At 39.0% G+C, this 16,603-nt stretch overlaps 1 protein-coding gene and 2 pseudogenes across 1 annotated transcript; 1 reads left to right on the forward strand and 2 right to left on the reverse strand.

Annotated features, from left to right (window-relative positions):
* Nucleotides 1-420: 420 nt before the first annotated feature.
* On the reverse strand, nt 421-1,689 carry LOC146571116 (uncharacterized; annotated as a pseudogene).
* A 3,021-nt stretch (nt 1,690-4,710) lies between these two features.
* LOC146571117 (uncharacterized) lies at nt 4,711-9,753 on the reverse strand (annotated as a pseudogene).
* Nucleotides 9,754-13,710: 3,957 nt separating this feature from the next.
* Nucleotides 13,711-15,840, forward strand: LOC146571118 (uncharacterized). The gene is made up of 4 exons (XM_085279561.1): nt 13,711-13,802; nt 14,149-14,209; nt 14,320-14,417; nt 14,862-15,840. The coding sequence occupies exons 1-4, from the start codon at nt 13,711-13,713 to the stop codon at nt 15,838-15,840; spliced, it is 1,230 nt and encodes a 409-aa protein (XP_085135687.1).
* Nucleotides 15,841-16,603: the final 763 nt, after the last annotated feature.

The following is a 16,603-nucleotide window of genomic DNA, read 5'->3' on the forward strand; positions in this document are numbered from 1 at the left end:
GTTATGTTTTTATGTTTCTGTTAAGTCAACACTTTATAATAACTGCACACTATCAAGCATTAGTTAATCATCTGTTAAGCATTAGTTAATGGTTACTTAATTATCTCTACAGCATCTACAAAGTATTTCACATCATCAATTAATAGTTTACAATCACTGCTTTAAACTCTTTGTTCATGATGAATAAGCTAATGTATAACACTTTTTATTAATCATGTTGTCATGTTTTAATGTCATGATTAATCATTTATAAACACTACTCTGCATCAGTTACAAACCAGTCATTTCAGGATGTTCAGTGGTATACAAAATCATTGGTAAAAGGTAAGTAGATGGTTAACATACCCTATATAATACTATAAACTCTGCATGTACTACACATACTAGTTTCATACGTTTTATAAACACTGAATATCAGGGTTACACGAGCCACTCAATAACTATAAGGTGTTCTGACAGTAGTATATCATTTCTGTTACCCCCGAGTCTCCAGATTTGCTCCTTGTAAGACCTCCAGGCTCTCTCCAGATGTTGGGTATGGGCACCTGTATGAGGGTCAACATACCACCTGGTGTGGTTAACAGTATGGTGTTCATACCCTAAATTTGGGAGTACACGATAGGCCCGCCATTCATCACTTATCACTGAGGAACCAATCCAGACATGAAGGGTAATCACAGGAACAAGATGTCTTCGAGATCTTTTCTCCACAAGTCGCAAGATAGGCCTTGTGTCTGACGGAGGTTTGTTTGACTTGTCCACCATGTGCTGCTCCACGACAGATCCTATTTTCAAAATAGTAACATGAAACATGTATGTTTAAATATATGTAATAAGTATTTGTTTAAACTAAACTTAATGTGCACTTGCATACAAATTTTGTCATTCCTTGTTTTGTTATAAATTTATCCTTCAATTTACCATTGAGTCTTTTTATCAAATAAGAAAATATTTGTTATGTTAGATAATAAGAAAATAAGAAATATAAAAATAATAGGAAAATGTGATAAAAGGGACTCTGTGTAGTTGTAATGTTAATGACAAGTCTTTAAGGTGATAATCTAACTGACTTCACTTACTTTAATTTGCCAGACAATTACATGTTATGTTAATTGACTTTAATATACTTAAAATGGGCTACTGATTTTTCTTTATTTTATGACAGAAGTATGTATGTACAAGTCATTGTAAATGAGACCACACACAGGGGCTTAGTGCCCTGTTACTGCTGCTTTTATCCCCCTTGTCCAAGGTGCTCCATGCACCTCTGCATGGACAGAGGAGCGAAGACACGCACTAACATGACAGGAGGGTAAGGTCAGGTTTAGCAGGGATAGAACATGTTAAAGAGGTTCCCTGTTAGCTCGTTTTAAGGAGAATTTTTGTGTGAAAACAAATAATAATAATAATAATAATAATAATAATGAATTTTACACGAAGTGTGTCACTTTGTATGGAGTTGAGTCTAAAAACATAATATGAAAATTAAAATAGATATCTTACCAAGCATATTGGTCTCCGTTGTTCATCCTTTTCTTCAGTTCCATTCCATCCAGTCTGCTAGCAGACTTTGCATTTTATTTTTCTTTTAAGTAGCTTTTTTCTTTGAAGATATTTTATAAGATTCAGTGCGCCTCTTTTCGACATCTCCTCGTTAATTAGATTTTTCAGTTGCGTGAGATTTCGTATTTTTTAGCCAGTTTGTTGTTAAGCCCACAGAGGAAGCCGCGCTTTTGCTACTTCCTGCTTCCTACATGACCAATAGGAGACCGCGATGCTGTGCCCTCTCACCTCTAGGTCATAATCAAGCTGGATTAATGGCTTCTCTATGAATACGAAAGCCCAAACCGATCCGGCATGCAAACCTGGGCAAAAAGGGGGAATAGGGCTTTGGAGCGTGATGTCACGGGAGCTGGGCCACGCCCCCTCCCGCCATGACAGTAGGCCAAAGAAAGTACACGGAAGCGTCAGCTATGGTTCGTACATGCTGTGTTGTCGGTTGCAACGTTAGATCACACGATAGGGAAGGCAAGAAGCTGGAAAATGGGCTCACTTTTAATCGTTTCCCCTCCTGGAGGCAACGGGAGGGATTTCATGTATCCGATATGAGCGGATATCGAGTTCTCTGCCATCCCCAATTTTTTGTTGGTTTGTTCGCAGCATTTTCTTTCCAGTGAGTTCTAAATAAATTCATATCTCTCTTAATAGGCTTTTAGTGTATTTCGAATGCGCTGAGGTCATAGATAATTAGATAAAACATCGTAATGTGTGATGCTATAGAATCACGTCATGTTGACTGAGTAGCTTATTATTTGGCATTATTGCAGGCAAACCAGCATATGAAATATGAAACAGAAAAGAAAAGTATGGGTTTTTTTTTATTCAAGATCTGTTCACCTGTACTTAGCAAGTACATACACATGAAATGCAAACTATTTACATGGCAACGCACAGCTGGCAACCTGTCTGTATCTTGGTCATATGGTCAACGTACTCAAAACGTGGAGGCTTAAAAACGGCCAAATCTTGTACCCAACCGTTTGTGAACTAGATGTGTGTCTCCAGGAATTTATAATTCCGAAAATGATTCGCCGTGTATGCGCTGACTCCACAGACAGGGTAAGCGAAGATATCGGGATAGGACAACGGCGGTAGGCTGTCTGGGTTTCCACTCCACTGCCTTATTTCATACGGGTCCACATTACCGATGCATGCTATTTTTTCCAAGTACCATCTCTTGGCGTCTGGGTGCAATCGGTCGCGATACAGCCCTTTGTCTTTTGCGTTGATTTTAAGCAAGGTTCTGGCAGTCTCGCTTCCAACACAGTGTGTTTGTTTTGATTTGTGGCCTTCTGACATGGCGCCGCGATCCCACAATGCACTGCGGCGTGACGTCAACTCCAAAGCCCTATAATAACGTGGACAAGATGGATGTTGGTGTTACCAGTGGTGAGTATTTTTTTTACCTCATTGTATTAGCTTATTTCATTGCTAACACCCACCGCCTATTAGCAGGTAGCTTTTCGCTAGCTGCTATTAGGCAATTAGCTTAGCTTAGAGCTACATTTAAGCTTTAGATATCGGCAAAAACACTGTTCTGTCACGGTTTGCCGGGGCAAGCCGTGTGGAATTATTTAGGACCAGGACGCGGCAGCTCTGGTGCAGGTGAGTATTTATTAACGAAGGAAATACAAACAACAAAGGCACTGGGAACATGAACTGGAACCTAAACTGGGTAAAACTAACAAAACAAACCAGAAACGAAGATGCAGGGAGGTCCGGGGAAATACGCATGGAGAGATGCAGGGAGACCGAGGGGAAACAACACAGACGAACCAGCAACTACTAGGACAGAAGACACAACTTAAATACACTCAGAGAACACAGGGAGATTACACACAGGTGGGGAACACAGCTGGGAGTGATTAACGTGACGAGACTAGGGAGGCAAACTGAAAACACATAAGACGCAGACCTTCACAATAAAACAGGAACTCACACATGAAAGGACACAAACTAAGAAACGCGGACTAGATACAGGAACACACGAGCAGAACAGAGTAAACACTAAACAGAAGAACAGAACCAAAATCGCAAGAAGAGAAAACACAAAACGCTGGGTCAAAAGGACCCAGGATCATGACACTGTTCAGTTTATTTTATTAGTCGTTTCTTGTGGCTTGGCTCAAGGATTAAATGAGGATTATCGCCTTTGGTGTTACTCTGGGCTGTAACTTATAATTGTGCTTTTTGTAATTTAGTTTGTCAGTCCTTCTCTAGCTATTTTGCTGCATGCAATATGAATTCACAATAAATGCTCTACATTGTACAATTCTAATGCACTATGTTTGAAATACGTTAATATATAATTATAGTCAAATTGGCCAGTTTTTAAATACATAACTAAATATAGTTTGTAATGTTACCATTGTAGGCTATTTATCAATCACTGTAATGCTTTTACTGTTATTTAAAGTCTACAAAGTGTACATTATTATTATTATTATTATTGTATTTGTTTTATTAATTTTATTTGTAGCCAAGTCTCATTTTGTTTTTAATTTTCTCTAGGTGTGACTGTTGCCCCAACTGCACAGCTAGCAGACAGAAGAAAATCACAAGAGTTGTCTGTGTTGTCTTTTTAACTGTTATACTAGCTCTCTCAAAGGAACCCACAAGTTCTGTCCAGGATTCCAGTAAGGTATTGAGCATATCTTCACTTTCCTCTGATGGGTCTTTTAGTGAGAGTTCTGACTCCTCCATGAGCACAACTTTATCACACTGAAAAAAAATTGGAGTGACATTTACTTAAAAAAAGCTAGGCAACTTTTTCCACACAGAAAGTGCTTGTAATCTTTACTCGGGCTATTTCTAAGTAATATTTACTTACTAGAACCATCTATTTTTTATGTGAAATACACAAGTAAATTGCACTGGCAATACTCATCTACAGGTTGTAACTTTTACTCAGAATACCATTGCATCCAATTACAAAACCCAAGTGAACATTGCTGATATTTCTTTGTGTTTCTTACTCATCTTTTCTTTGTTATATTCTATGTAATTATTAAGTAATATTTATTATGAATGTACTAGTTAATATTAATCAAATTGAATAAATATTATTCTATTAAATAATAAATCAATATTTTCTAAAACAAATATTTGCAGCTTAAGAGACACTTTTATTTCACAGTTGAAATGGCATAGATATATTTAAAATATCTACATAACATTATAACCACAAAAAACATGGCCATAGAACTTCTTGATCGCAAATTTCAAAACAGAGCATATACACATATACAAAAAAACAACAACATGCTATTCAAAAACTCAGTGTGCACTGTCCCCTTTCTTCTAATCAACTTTCAGAACACATACATCAACTCTGTCCATTAACAGTTGCAATCACTACCTTTGCAGACATTCTCAGAACGTTCAGGACAGAAAGAACTTGTATAAAACTGAGCAACATTTGAAATTACTGTCAGAAAACAGACAAAATGCAAACAAATTAATTGTGCTGGACAAAAGCACAAATAACACTGGAACACTCACACTAAAAGTTTCTTGTGGAGAGACTGGACCTTTGGTGACATTTTAAGGATGTCAAGCTCAAGAAACAGCTTCTGAAATACCTCAAACGTATATTTCAGTTTCAGTGGGTAACTTAAGTTGACAGCATAGATGACACCCATGAGCAGGAGGCAATCGTTTGTCACACTTCCGCAGTCCTCCAGAATTTCTGTCCCCTCAATGATGACCGACACGTTCACAGGATCTTGGTTTTCCTGTGCCACATTGGGATGGATTACGATGATCTTCATCATGTGATTACTGCAGTCCTCTTTCAATGCTTCTTGGCTGACGTCCTCCTGTGAAAACAAACAAACCACAATTAGAAATAACTAGAATAGATTCCAAGTAAAAGAAAAGGTTAAGAGAAAAAAAAATGTAAAAATAAAAAAGAGGTATACCCAATTTAGTATACTCAAATCAAACAATATTCATATGGCACTTTTCATACGTAAAGTTACAGAACGTGCTTCACAGAGGCTGACCCTGAGACAAAGAAAATCACTTTTGGGGGCCATCCAGCCTGGAGCTGTCCATGGGAAAACCCATGCATGTTGGTAGACCAGAACCATTAAATCATTCAAATAGGTTATAAAGGTATAATCAAATTAAATACTCTTTTGCTCATAAAATAAAGTTAATAAGTGATCGTTAAATAGTCAGAAAAAAACCAGACAAAAGGCAAGTTAAAGTTTAAGGCAGATAAGATAAAGATTAAATATGATTTAAAAAATAAAGGGTAAGAGCATAAAGATTTAAGAAATTAGTTAAAAGCCTGATTGAAAATATTAATCTTGAGTCTTTTTTAAAAAACATCACGAGTGTAGAGAATCTTTGACCTTCAATATATCATCACAAGTGAAGACCAGATTATAAGGTTAGACAATTTTAATACAGTCATTATGATCATCAGATACCTGATGGTCTTTGATCAGCTCCTCTCCACTCTCTCCAAGATACTCAACTAAGCAACGAATGATAATGTCCCTTCTGCCATCGACATGATGCTATTAAACCCAAAAAGAAAATTTATTGCAGAAAATACACAACATAACATATGTAACATACATACATAACAGCACATACAGATGTAAACAGAAAGTTACCCATGGAGAATGTAAGCCTGCAGCTACATTCTAACGTTGTGAAGTGTACAACTTAACATGAATTTCTCAATGATGTGTGTTAAGACAAGAGTCCAGTGCATGTCATAATCTGTGGGTCCAGAAACTGTCTCTGCCCAGTGAGGAAAGTTTTCTGCCTCATCACTGGACATGCAAATGAATTTTTTGCAACATATCAGTACCTCATATCACAATATTAACCAGTCAAGGACAGGAATTCCCACACACAAGAGTAATATTTTGGGAAATAAATATATTGGAGTCTATGGGCAGCAGGAAGGGATCTCGCTGCACTCAGAGGGTCACTTTGAAAATTCTGTAAATTTCTCTGCTTTTGAGTGCATATTAAGGGAGAGATGACAGGTTTGTATACACTTGTAGAGACAATCATGTGCATAAACTGTTAATTGTGGCCACAGTGTCAGGATCAGGAGAACAGTTTCAGCCAACACAGACACTGATCAGATTAAAGGACAAGTTCAGTATTTTACACTTAAAGCCCTGTTTTCAGTTTATGATGAAATCGAACGATTTTGATTGAAATTTGGACACATGCTGCTGGCCCGAGCTTTTTTGGTTTCTGTGGTAGCACACCCCCACCTCCACAATGGCTTCATAGGTGCACTGGAACAATCCTTCCTAAAACGCATAAAACTGTCGTTTACAAAGACGTGAAACTCACCGAGTGGTCAGAAGTGTTCACTGATATGTTCACACAAAAATCGCTGCAAAAGATACTTTCCAACTGGTTTTTATTGTAGTTTTTGTCCAACTCCATTGACTTGTATTAGATGTGCTGTGATGTACGGTATTAGTCCGCCGCTATTCTATTCTATTATTCAAGCTCTCGGCGGAAGAATGTACAGGTGTAAGGCGTTTGAAAAAATAGGTCCAGTTTTACAACAAATGGTAAAACACCTGTTGGAAAGCATTTTTGCAACGATTTGTGTGTGAACATATCAGTGAACACCCCTGACCACTCGGTGAGTTTCACGTCTTTGTATGAAGCCATTGTGGAGGTGGGGGTGTGCTACCACCAGTGTTGGGTAAGTTACTTTAAAATAGTAACTTAGTTACATTACTAGTTACTTCTCTCAAAAGTAACTCAGTTACTTCAAGTTACTCGTTACTTTCAAAGTAACTAGTTACTAGGGAAAGTAACTTTGGTTTTACTCAGAATTCTCTTGTTAATGTGTTGCTTCCATAACTTTGCCAGTCTTCTAGCTTGTTTACTTGCCACAAGTGCACTGTGCCACCTACCAATAGACAAGAAAAGATAATGTGCATATTTCCACGAGAGAAATCCCACGCCTGGACCGTCATTGACTGCTGCCATGATTCTAGCCTACGTCACAGCGTCATGTGCGCCTTTTACATCCAACACAAAAACTGCAGTCGTGGTGCTTTCGATTGTACTCAGAACTCGGAAATTCTGCCTTCTGAATAGGAAGATGTAGGCAACACCAGACTGCAGATGAGCTGCATACAGGGCTGGACTGGGACAGAAAATTGGCCCGGACATTTTGACTAGGAAAAATTATAGGAAAAATTATAAAGCATTTGAATGAAAACAAACGCTGTTGTGACAGTGATGTACACTGTTTTGATGGTATATATGCATCAATCTATCAATCGTTTGTTGTAAGATTCAGATAATTATTTTTTAAAAGCTAGACATTTTAAATGAGAATAAGATAGAAAAGTATTTCTTTGTGCCCACCTCTCCCTGTTAATGCCCTACATGGCCCCCTGGCAACACTTTGCTAGATCCGCACCTGCACAGTTACCAGCTGTCAGCTACCTAAAAAAGGATCCTGGTGTTATTTGTCTCTCAGAAACAGTTCATAACTTCCCTTCAACTCATTCATGTCACCTAAAAGGTAAACCTGTTTCTCCATCACCTGTTCAGCTCTGATGATTCAGTAAGGACATCTCCTGGTTTCATCTTCATGTTTCCCTCTCACCAGATAACCAAACCATATCATGACCAGCAGCTTTTTTGCAGCTGTGGCTCCAGCAAACATCAGCTGATACTAGAAATTAATATTAAATTCTAACAACAGCTGATCAAGCTTAAATGTGCTGCTGTTGTTTAGCGCGACATCCGCTGGTTTCCTCTTTCGGCGCAAAGTGGGCGATAAACAAACAAGAGAGCCGATCAGCTGATCACTGATCAGTTTTCATGATTGAAGTAGAAACGGGAGAGGGAGGGGGGAGAATGAGAGAAGAAGAGGCAGCTGTGCAGCAAAGACACAGAATAACTCCAGCTTTGTGTCTTTTTCATTGTACATGAATTACGGGACAAACTGTTCCTTTTCACCTCAATAAGAAACGCGTAATATTTTCTCTGAATACCAGACGGGACGGTTGACAACTCTAATAACTTATGAACAAAATAAAGTTCAACATCATTAACTTCATAGCACCCACCCAGCTGTATAGAAACTGCGTCATGCTAGCTAGCACGCAGTACGGAAAAAGTCAGCACAACGAAAATAAACTCCACCTAAACTTGGTTTATATCTGACCCAGAGAGACTGCAGGTCATAACTTCTTACCTGAAGTTCAGTTCACACTTGGACCGGTGGCCGCCTCGGGTCTCTTTTCCTTCTGCGTCCTCTTTCTCCAGCCCGAGAACGTGTTGCTTTCTCTCATCCACCTGCTGGCCTCCACCACTTGCTAATGTTACTGAATCTGTGGAAGCTCCGCGATAGCCACCACACCAAGTAACGAGTAACGACCCTATCTAAATCCCAGTAACGACTATCGCGTTCCTGATTTTGGCATAATAACTAGTTACCGTGCTCGTTACCAAAATAATAACGTAGTTACTGTAACGCGTTACTTAATAACGCGTTAGTCCCAACACTGGCTACCACAGAAACCAAAAAAGCTTGGGCCAGCAGCATGTGTCCAAATTTCAATCAAAATCGTTCGATTTCATCATAAACAATCTGAAAACAAAGCTTTAAGTTTAAAATAACAAACTTGTCCTTTAAATAAGAGTGATACATTCTCAGTGTGTATGACCTCATCTTTTCCATCAGATTATGTAATTAAAATAATTTAAAATTTTACCTTATTCAGTGAGTCCAACATTGGTTTTATTTTGGTCCCTGCAGTCCCGCCCTTCCTTCGAAATATCTCCAGGAGTTTGGTGGTGTACCCGTCCAATCTGGACAAAAACGTTCGCTCCAGATGAATTGTGGTTATTCACTTAAACTCCTCTTTGATCTGAAATGAGAGATAAAACACAAAATCATGTCAAAGATGACTCATGAGATCTCACATACACTTAGTTGCTGCATGAACAAGAACTGGATTTACCTGATTTTCACAGAACAGAGAAGGCCACCTCTCTAAGAGGTCTTGGATTGCGGGGCAATCCTTGACAACCTCTTTTCTTCTCATAGCGAAAGACTTCTCCATTTTCTCATTAATTGCCCTCTCATTGTTCTTCTTCTTCATTTCCTTCAGCAAATCTAGTCTCTCCATCTCTAAGGTTTCCTCAGTCTCACCGAATGGCAGTGGTGGCAGATAGTTGACTTCAGCTTTTTTGGCCCTTTTAAAGCCTTTAAGTGAACCCTCTTCACTGGAGCATCGTCTCTTCAGTGTGTTCACCTTGAGCTCTGGAATGGCTAATTGGCGACCTCTTAACTTTGCCCTGTAGTTGCCCATTTTATACTTTATCCTCTGTTGCCAACCATATAGGCCATTAAAAGACCCTGGCTATTTTGAGGCATGGGTATTTTGCTACCAAGGCTTCAGCAACAGCTAAAATCTGGACACCAGTTGGATATGCTGTGAAGCCAAATATAGTCTCTGCAAGCTTCTCAAGAATGCTACTAGTTACGCTTGGGTTGTTCAAAAGTGTGCCATCATTTTCATAAGCTTGCTTTCCTGCTTCCAGTGCAAGGTCTGTATCATAAGAGAAGTCTGGTATTTCAAACTTAAATGGCCATGGCTTAGACCTGTAGGATGGTCCACTCTCATCTGGGGAGGACAACAGGATTGTGTCGCATACAGATGAGCAGGAGCTTGCTTCTGTAGATAGTGGAACTGGAGATTCGACTTCTGACATGTCCACAGTAGTGAGACTTAAGATTACTGGTTCAGTTTTTACTACTTTGAGGTTAGCTTTATCTTGTACTTCCTCAATCGAGGTCAAAGTGAAGAACTGACCATCGAAATCCATGTCCTGGTACATAACAGTGAATGGTCCTGTAATATCAAATGTCTCTCGAAGAACATCATTGAGGTCCTGAAGTGTGCTTGGGATGCCTGCAGGTAAAAGTAGTTTGTGGACATCATCCTCCCCAAAAATTATCCGCAGTTTCGCTAAGGGTGCCATATCTGCAACAACAGAAGAGAAATACAGACATTTATTCACAAGCTTCTCTCCTCACATTTCAAAAGGATTGGCAAATGTGGTGCTTTAAAGTTGTCAGGCGTCTTCCTGCAAGGGTGTATGAAGCCAAAGGATAAAAATCTTTAAGCTCTCTTTGCTCAAGTAACTGCACACTCCCTGTGTTCTCCAGCTCATAACTCCTCAGATGTTCATTGTACCATGTATTTTGTTGTCTCACGAAAAAAGTCAGTTTGTTACAAATCACCATTATCTGTAACACTTTAGAAAAGTCAGGCAGTCCTGCAGTGGAACCACAACACAACAACATTCCCATTGCATAGTTGGTGCCTAAACTGCACACATTATTGGCAACATGCACAGCTGTAACAGCAGGGAATCTGCATTTCACCAGGTCTTTTAGATCATCCTTAAGCACATCTAAAGAGACCTCTGTTGTTTTTGTGACTGCAAGTGATGGTTTGACAGAATGTGATTGATGATATGGAACCATGAACTGGTGCTTATTTGCAAGAGACAGCAAAATATTCCTGAAACAACCAGTGTGTCTTACCACCTTCTTGAAAAAGCTGTGTTTGGCCTCGAATCTCATTGTCCAGAGGGCAGCTAGGGGGCCAAATTCCCGAATGAGCTGAGGATAGTGCTCAAGGAAATGGTGCTTGGGAATGAGCTTATGTTGGGGGAAAACATCAAGGAATCTGCTTCGGTGTTCTGAAATGATGCTGTCAAGATAGCAAATGCTTTCTTCAGTATGGGCTCGAGACATGACAAGGTCCACAATGTCTTTCAGTGTCATCAGCATCTGCCATACAGGCTCTTGTTGGGGTACTTTTAAACCTATAATCAGAGGCAAAAGACGTAATAAGCACCAATTTTCATGTGCGTTGCCCCCTACTGATTTTCGAGTTGAAAAGTTAGCAGGAATGAGATTAGGGCGATTTGTTTTATCACTCCACTTGTATGGGAAATTGGAAATGGCATCATTCAGTTCCATGAGAGAAAAATATTTTTTCTTGATCAAGTTATCAAATGCCAAAGCCAGTTCCACTGGAACAATGCCCTCCAGCAGATCATGTAAAACATCTGGAGGGTAACCAGATGTAACATGAAAATGCTCAAGTTTTTCTGACAATGCACACTGTTTTTTTACACCATAACAATGAGGGTGATCTGGACTAGACACAGCTGTCTGTACATGCAGTGTATGTTGATCTTTGGTTCTTTGATGAAAAGACCCAAATCTCACTTCATTGGACTGAAACTTGGATCGCTCCCCAACACAAAACCGGCAGATGTATGACCCTGCAAAGCTTTTGACAAATCCTGCCACAGAGTGCGCCCCCAAATTATCTGCCACCACACTGACCACAGTCCCTTTAATGGCTTTCCCTAACGCTGGAACAAAAAGACCATCTTTCTCCAAGCTTTGGATATCTGTTAACAGTGGCTCTAAAACTCGCTGGAATCCAAACTGCTTGGTGTCTTCAGCCTTACACAGAATTGCAAGGTAGATTAATGTCAATGTGGAACGTAACTGCACCGGAATGTTTCCCAACACCCAATAGACAGCTGTGACTTTGTGCTTTTTTCGAGATGTCCCAAGAGGATTACATACCTCAAAGTCATCAACGTACAGGATGAGACTCACTCTGTTCTCCTCTACAGAGAAAAACTTGTTGTTTTGATAGTGAGATCCATCACGAAATGTCTGGTACTTAAAGTCATTTTCAGTTTTTTTTTCACCTTCAAATGTGTTTTCTTGAAAAGACTTACTTAGGAGGGCAATCAGTGTGAAGACAAGGGACTGACTGGCTGCGACCACCATTTCCATGCTTTAGTCTGTAGTGTTTTAACAATCCCAACCTCTTCTCTGACTCAAAGCTACATATCTTACACATCCATCTCATGTTGTGGCACCTTAAACAGACAAATTATGTGACAAGTTAAACCTAATCGTTACTAATTTGATCTTACCTTGTGGAGTTCAAATTAGCAGTCAGAAGGTCCTATGTTCTGTAAAAAAAAAGAAAGAAAAAAAAAGAAAATAGGTTATCTATATGCTTTTCAACTAATTTCTACTAACTCAAGGATGCACACTGATATTAATTTTTTTTTTTTATTATTATTATTTTTTACATATGTTAGTTCGGTGGCAAATTTAAAACAGGTCAATATGAAGACTTGAGTGAAATCGAGTGCGTATATCGTTTTTTGTTTTGTTATTTTTCAAAATACACCTCATGGCAGCTGTGCAGCAATTATTTTAAACTGGACCGTGGTCGTTTTATTCACAAAGACATTAGTTAAGGCAGCAGGCGTGTGTTGTTTAGGTGGCCATCTAAGCTGTAAAGTGCTGTGGGAAATTCTGGACATACCTCCTGCCAGGAAAGTTAGTCAGCAAGTCTAGCAGGAAAATACACTATTTGCTAGCGCAGCTTCTTTCAGTGCGGAGAAACTGACTTAAGTAGGTGAGCCAACAGGAACGTACAAAGTTTGTTCCGCTTAAAACTTACATTCATGGTTCTACTTCTTCCCGTTTCCGTCAAGTCTGCCAACCGTCGAAATGTGGACCATGGTATGTCTGAAGAAAGACCGCTCAAATGTGGGGAGGGGCTTTGACGTCATGCTCCGAATGCAGAGAAGGTGGCCATATTCACTGATGTCACTCCATTACATTTTACTTGGAAATATCAACTAATTAAGCCAATGAATTGGTTTAGTGAATATTACTTGGATCGAATGATTCAATTTACATACAAAACTGAGGACACATAATTACAAACAATCCTCAAGTAATGCACTACAAGAAAAACTGCTATTTTAAAGTAATAGCACTGAATTTGTAATTTTTTGTAAAATTTATATAGCTAATTGAAATAATAATTACAGGGCCAAAAAAACATTTTTTTCAGTGCAGATAAAGACAGGAAGAAGAGGAAGAAGGGCAAAGAAACATGACCAAAAACAAAGAACAAGAGGTAAAGTGATTAACTCAACAGTTTGATTTTTCATGCGGTGTGGTACGTTACTACACTATTACATTACATTAATGATTATGTTCTCTCAATTGCAGTCCACAATCCTAAGCAAGTGGTCACCCAGTATAACAAGATTTTGAGGCTGTTCAAACAAGGAGGCACCATGTCTGCTGCCTTTAAACATCCGGGAGTGGACTGGAACACGATTGTGGCAACTGCTCCAATTGCTGAGCTATTCTTTGTTGCACCTGAGAGGTATAAAGAAACAGAAAAAAACAAGCAGGGACAGAAACTTTCATTGTTTGCTACACAGTGTGCTACAGCAATCAGTGCAGATCCAGAAATAGGGGAAAAATTCAAAGCGTATAAAATATTAAAACAAAGAAGGATTAGATTTTTGGGGGGTTTTTTTACATGGTGAAATGTGGTGAGAGTCCACCATTGTTAACAGCTTAAAAAAACTTTTAAAAAAAAGTTATATATTCCAGTTGATTGGTCAGTTGTTTGTAAAAAAAAAAAAAAAAATGACACACTTGATTTTTGGTTTGTATGTTTTTTATTATTATTTTACTGTTATAAATTCTGTAGTTTTATTTTGAAGGCTATGGGAGTTTGAATTAGAGGAATCTGAAGAAGAGGAAGCCAAACCTCTTCTAAGGCTGGTAAGACTAGAAAACTCACAAGACTTGTATTCATTTGGAAATTTCTTTTTTTCATTATGTTCACATAACCTTTAAACATAACTGCACTGTAAATGTGTTTTCTGTTTCAGGTATGGGCGGTGAACGTCATCAATAAAATGAGGGACGTTGAATTTCAAGCTAGAATGCTTCTTCAGTTCCCAGAGGCCATAAATTTCAGTAATATACAGTTATTAACCCATCAAAAAAATAACCAGAAAATTCTGATTTTTTGGAACTGAGATGTTTATTAACCCTTTAAACAAAATCCACAAATTTGTTTTTTTGCTATGTCATGTTGTGTATGATATACTTTTATTATGTATTTATTATATTTTTTTATATAGCATTTGATACATTGGGTGTTTTTGGCAACTTCCTGTTAACAACAATGTTAACTTTAGACAAAAAAAAGAGTTTTGTCCCTAACATTTTGAAATTATGGCAAGTATTGATCATGTTGATGAGATTGAGGTCTCAGAAACTCATGTATATATGATACAAAGTATGATACAAGTGATGTAAGTATGATACAAAGGGCATTATAGGGTTAACAGTCCAGCTACAGTGTTTCAATATTTAAGTGATGCTTTGAATATGTTTAAAAGATCATTCTTATAATGTTTTTCTACAGAACACCTAAACTCCTCAGCATGGTGAAGGACTACATTAAAGTCCTGAAAAAGACGCAGCAAGAACAGCGTAACACCAAAATGCTCACCGTGCAGGAGGTAGTGATCGAGGTAGTTCTCCAGGGCTTCTGGGAGCTTCCTCCTCGTCCGCTCCTAAACATGGCCTCCCAGACTCTAAGCATCCTATCCACAAGTGTCATCAAGGCCACTTTGGATCATGTCTCCAAGAGCCTCACGGCGATTGAAACACAGGCCATCTTCACCCGCTCCATCCGAGACAATATGGTCGACAGCATCCTGACGGAGATCAGACACAAATTTCCTCAAGAAATTCTGTCGATCAAAATTGCAAACTTTGCACCAGTGTTGCTTAAGACCATTGCTGATGTAGCAATGATCCGGATATCTGAAATGTTTGAGCCCCCTTCAACTCTTCCTGATGTGAAGAACACAAATGAAGAACGCTCCTCTGACGGTCTTTCAATGGCAGATGTTCCACTAGCCGAAGGATCTTTTTCAGAAAGTGTTCCAGCGCCTGACGTTCTCTGTGAGGAAGTTCTTGCTGAAAGGGCATCCAGTCGGAGTTATCAAGACCTTAAGAGCGAAGGACCTCTTTCAGAAAGTGTGCCAGAGCCTGATGTTCCCGGTAAGGAACTTCTTGCTGAAAGTTTATCTAGTCTGAGGGCTGAAGACCTTACGATCAAAGGGCCTATTTCAGAAAGTGTTGCAGTGGCTGACGTTCCCTGTGAGGAACCCTTTGCAGAGTCCAAATCCAGTCTTAACGGCGAAGATCTTGAGATCAAAGGATCTCTTTCGGAAATTGGGTCAGTTCCTGATGTTCCCTGTGAGGAACCTTTTCCTGAACCCAGTATGAAGTCCAAAGACCTTCAGCTCAATAAGAAGAAGAAAAATGGCTTCTTCAAAAGACTTAAAACTCTGTTCTGCTGTTGTTGCAGACCAAAAGACACTGACTTACACTGAAACTGTCACTGTACTGGGTCTGCGACCCAGTATTGGTGTTCCAGTAACTGTAAATATGTAAATATAAATGGTAAATGGCCTGTATTTGTATAGCGCTTTACTAGTCCCTAAGGACCCCAAAGCGCTTTACACATCCAGTCATCCACCCATTCACACACACATTCACACACAGGTGATGGCAAGCTACATTGTAGCCACAGCCACCCTGGGGCGCACTGACAGAGGCGAGGCTGCCGGACACTGGCACTAGGGCTGGGTATCGTCACTGATTTCTAGAATCGATTCAATTCCGATTCGATTTAATTCGATTCTATTCAATTTGAATCTGGGAAATTTTGACAGAAATATTATAATTCAGATCAGTACATTTACATATTTTTGTATCTATAAAAAGGAAGCTGACACACGCAAGACTTATCAAAGGTGTGAGCATCACAGCAGATGCCTTTGTGTCAAAGTAGCTGAAGATAAAACACAGAAAAACATGAAGGTGATTTTCCTGGCCTGGGATTTTATAAAAATATTCTGCAGTACATCAAAAACGAAAGAAAACCATTAATCAACACACGATTGTAATCTGAAGTTACAGCGGTTTTATTAGAGACACAGCTAAGCATTTTGCATAATTTTAAAAAGTTTAAATTTGGTCAGTATTGAACGGCAGAAATTAGGTTTTCTTTTCGGAAGTATATAAAACGAAAAGAAAAAAAAAAAAGTCGGCCGACAGCGCTGTAAACAACGGTAGACTTGTGCATAACAAGTA

Source organism: Mchenga conophoros, linkage group LG7, assembly GCF_057382185.1.
Source record: "Mchenga conophoros isolate Kocher_MC1m ecotype Shallow Benthic linkage group LG7, M_conophoros_male_GT1.1, whole genome shotgun sequence".
Taxonomy (NCBI): Eukaryota; Metazoa; Chordata; class Actinopteri; order Cichliformes; family Cichlidae; genus Mchenga; species Mchenga conophoros.

Excerpts from the sequence above, each read along its gene's own strand:
- LOC146571118 (XM_085279561.1), top strand. The coding sequence starts at position 13,711 with ATGTCTGCTGCCTTTAAACATCCGGGAGTGGACTGGAACACGATTGTG. Across the intron at positions 13,803-14,148 it reads TTCTTTGTTGCACCTGAGAG|GCTATGGGAGTTTGAATTAG; the intron begins GTATAAAGAAAC and ends TTTATTTTGAAG. Across the intron at positions 14,418-14,861 it reads ATAAATTTCAGTAATATACA|AACACCTAAACTCCTCAGCA; the intron begins GTTATTAACCCA and ends GTTTTTCTACAG.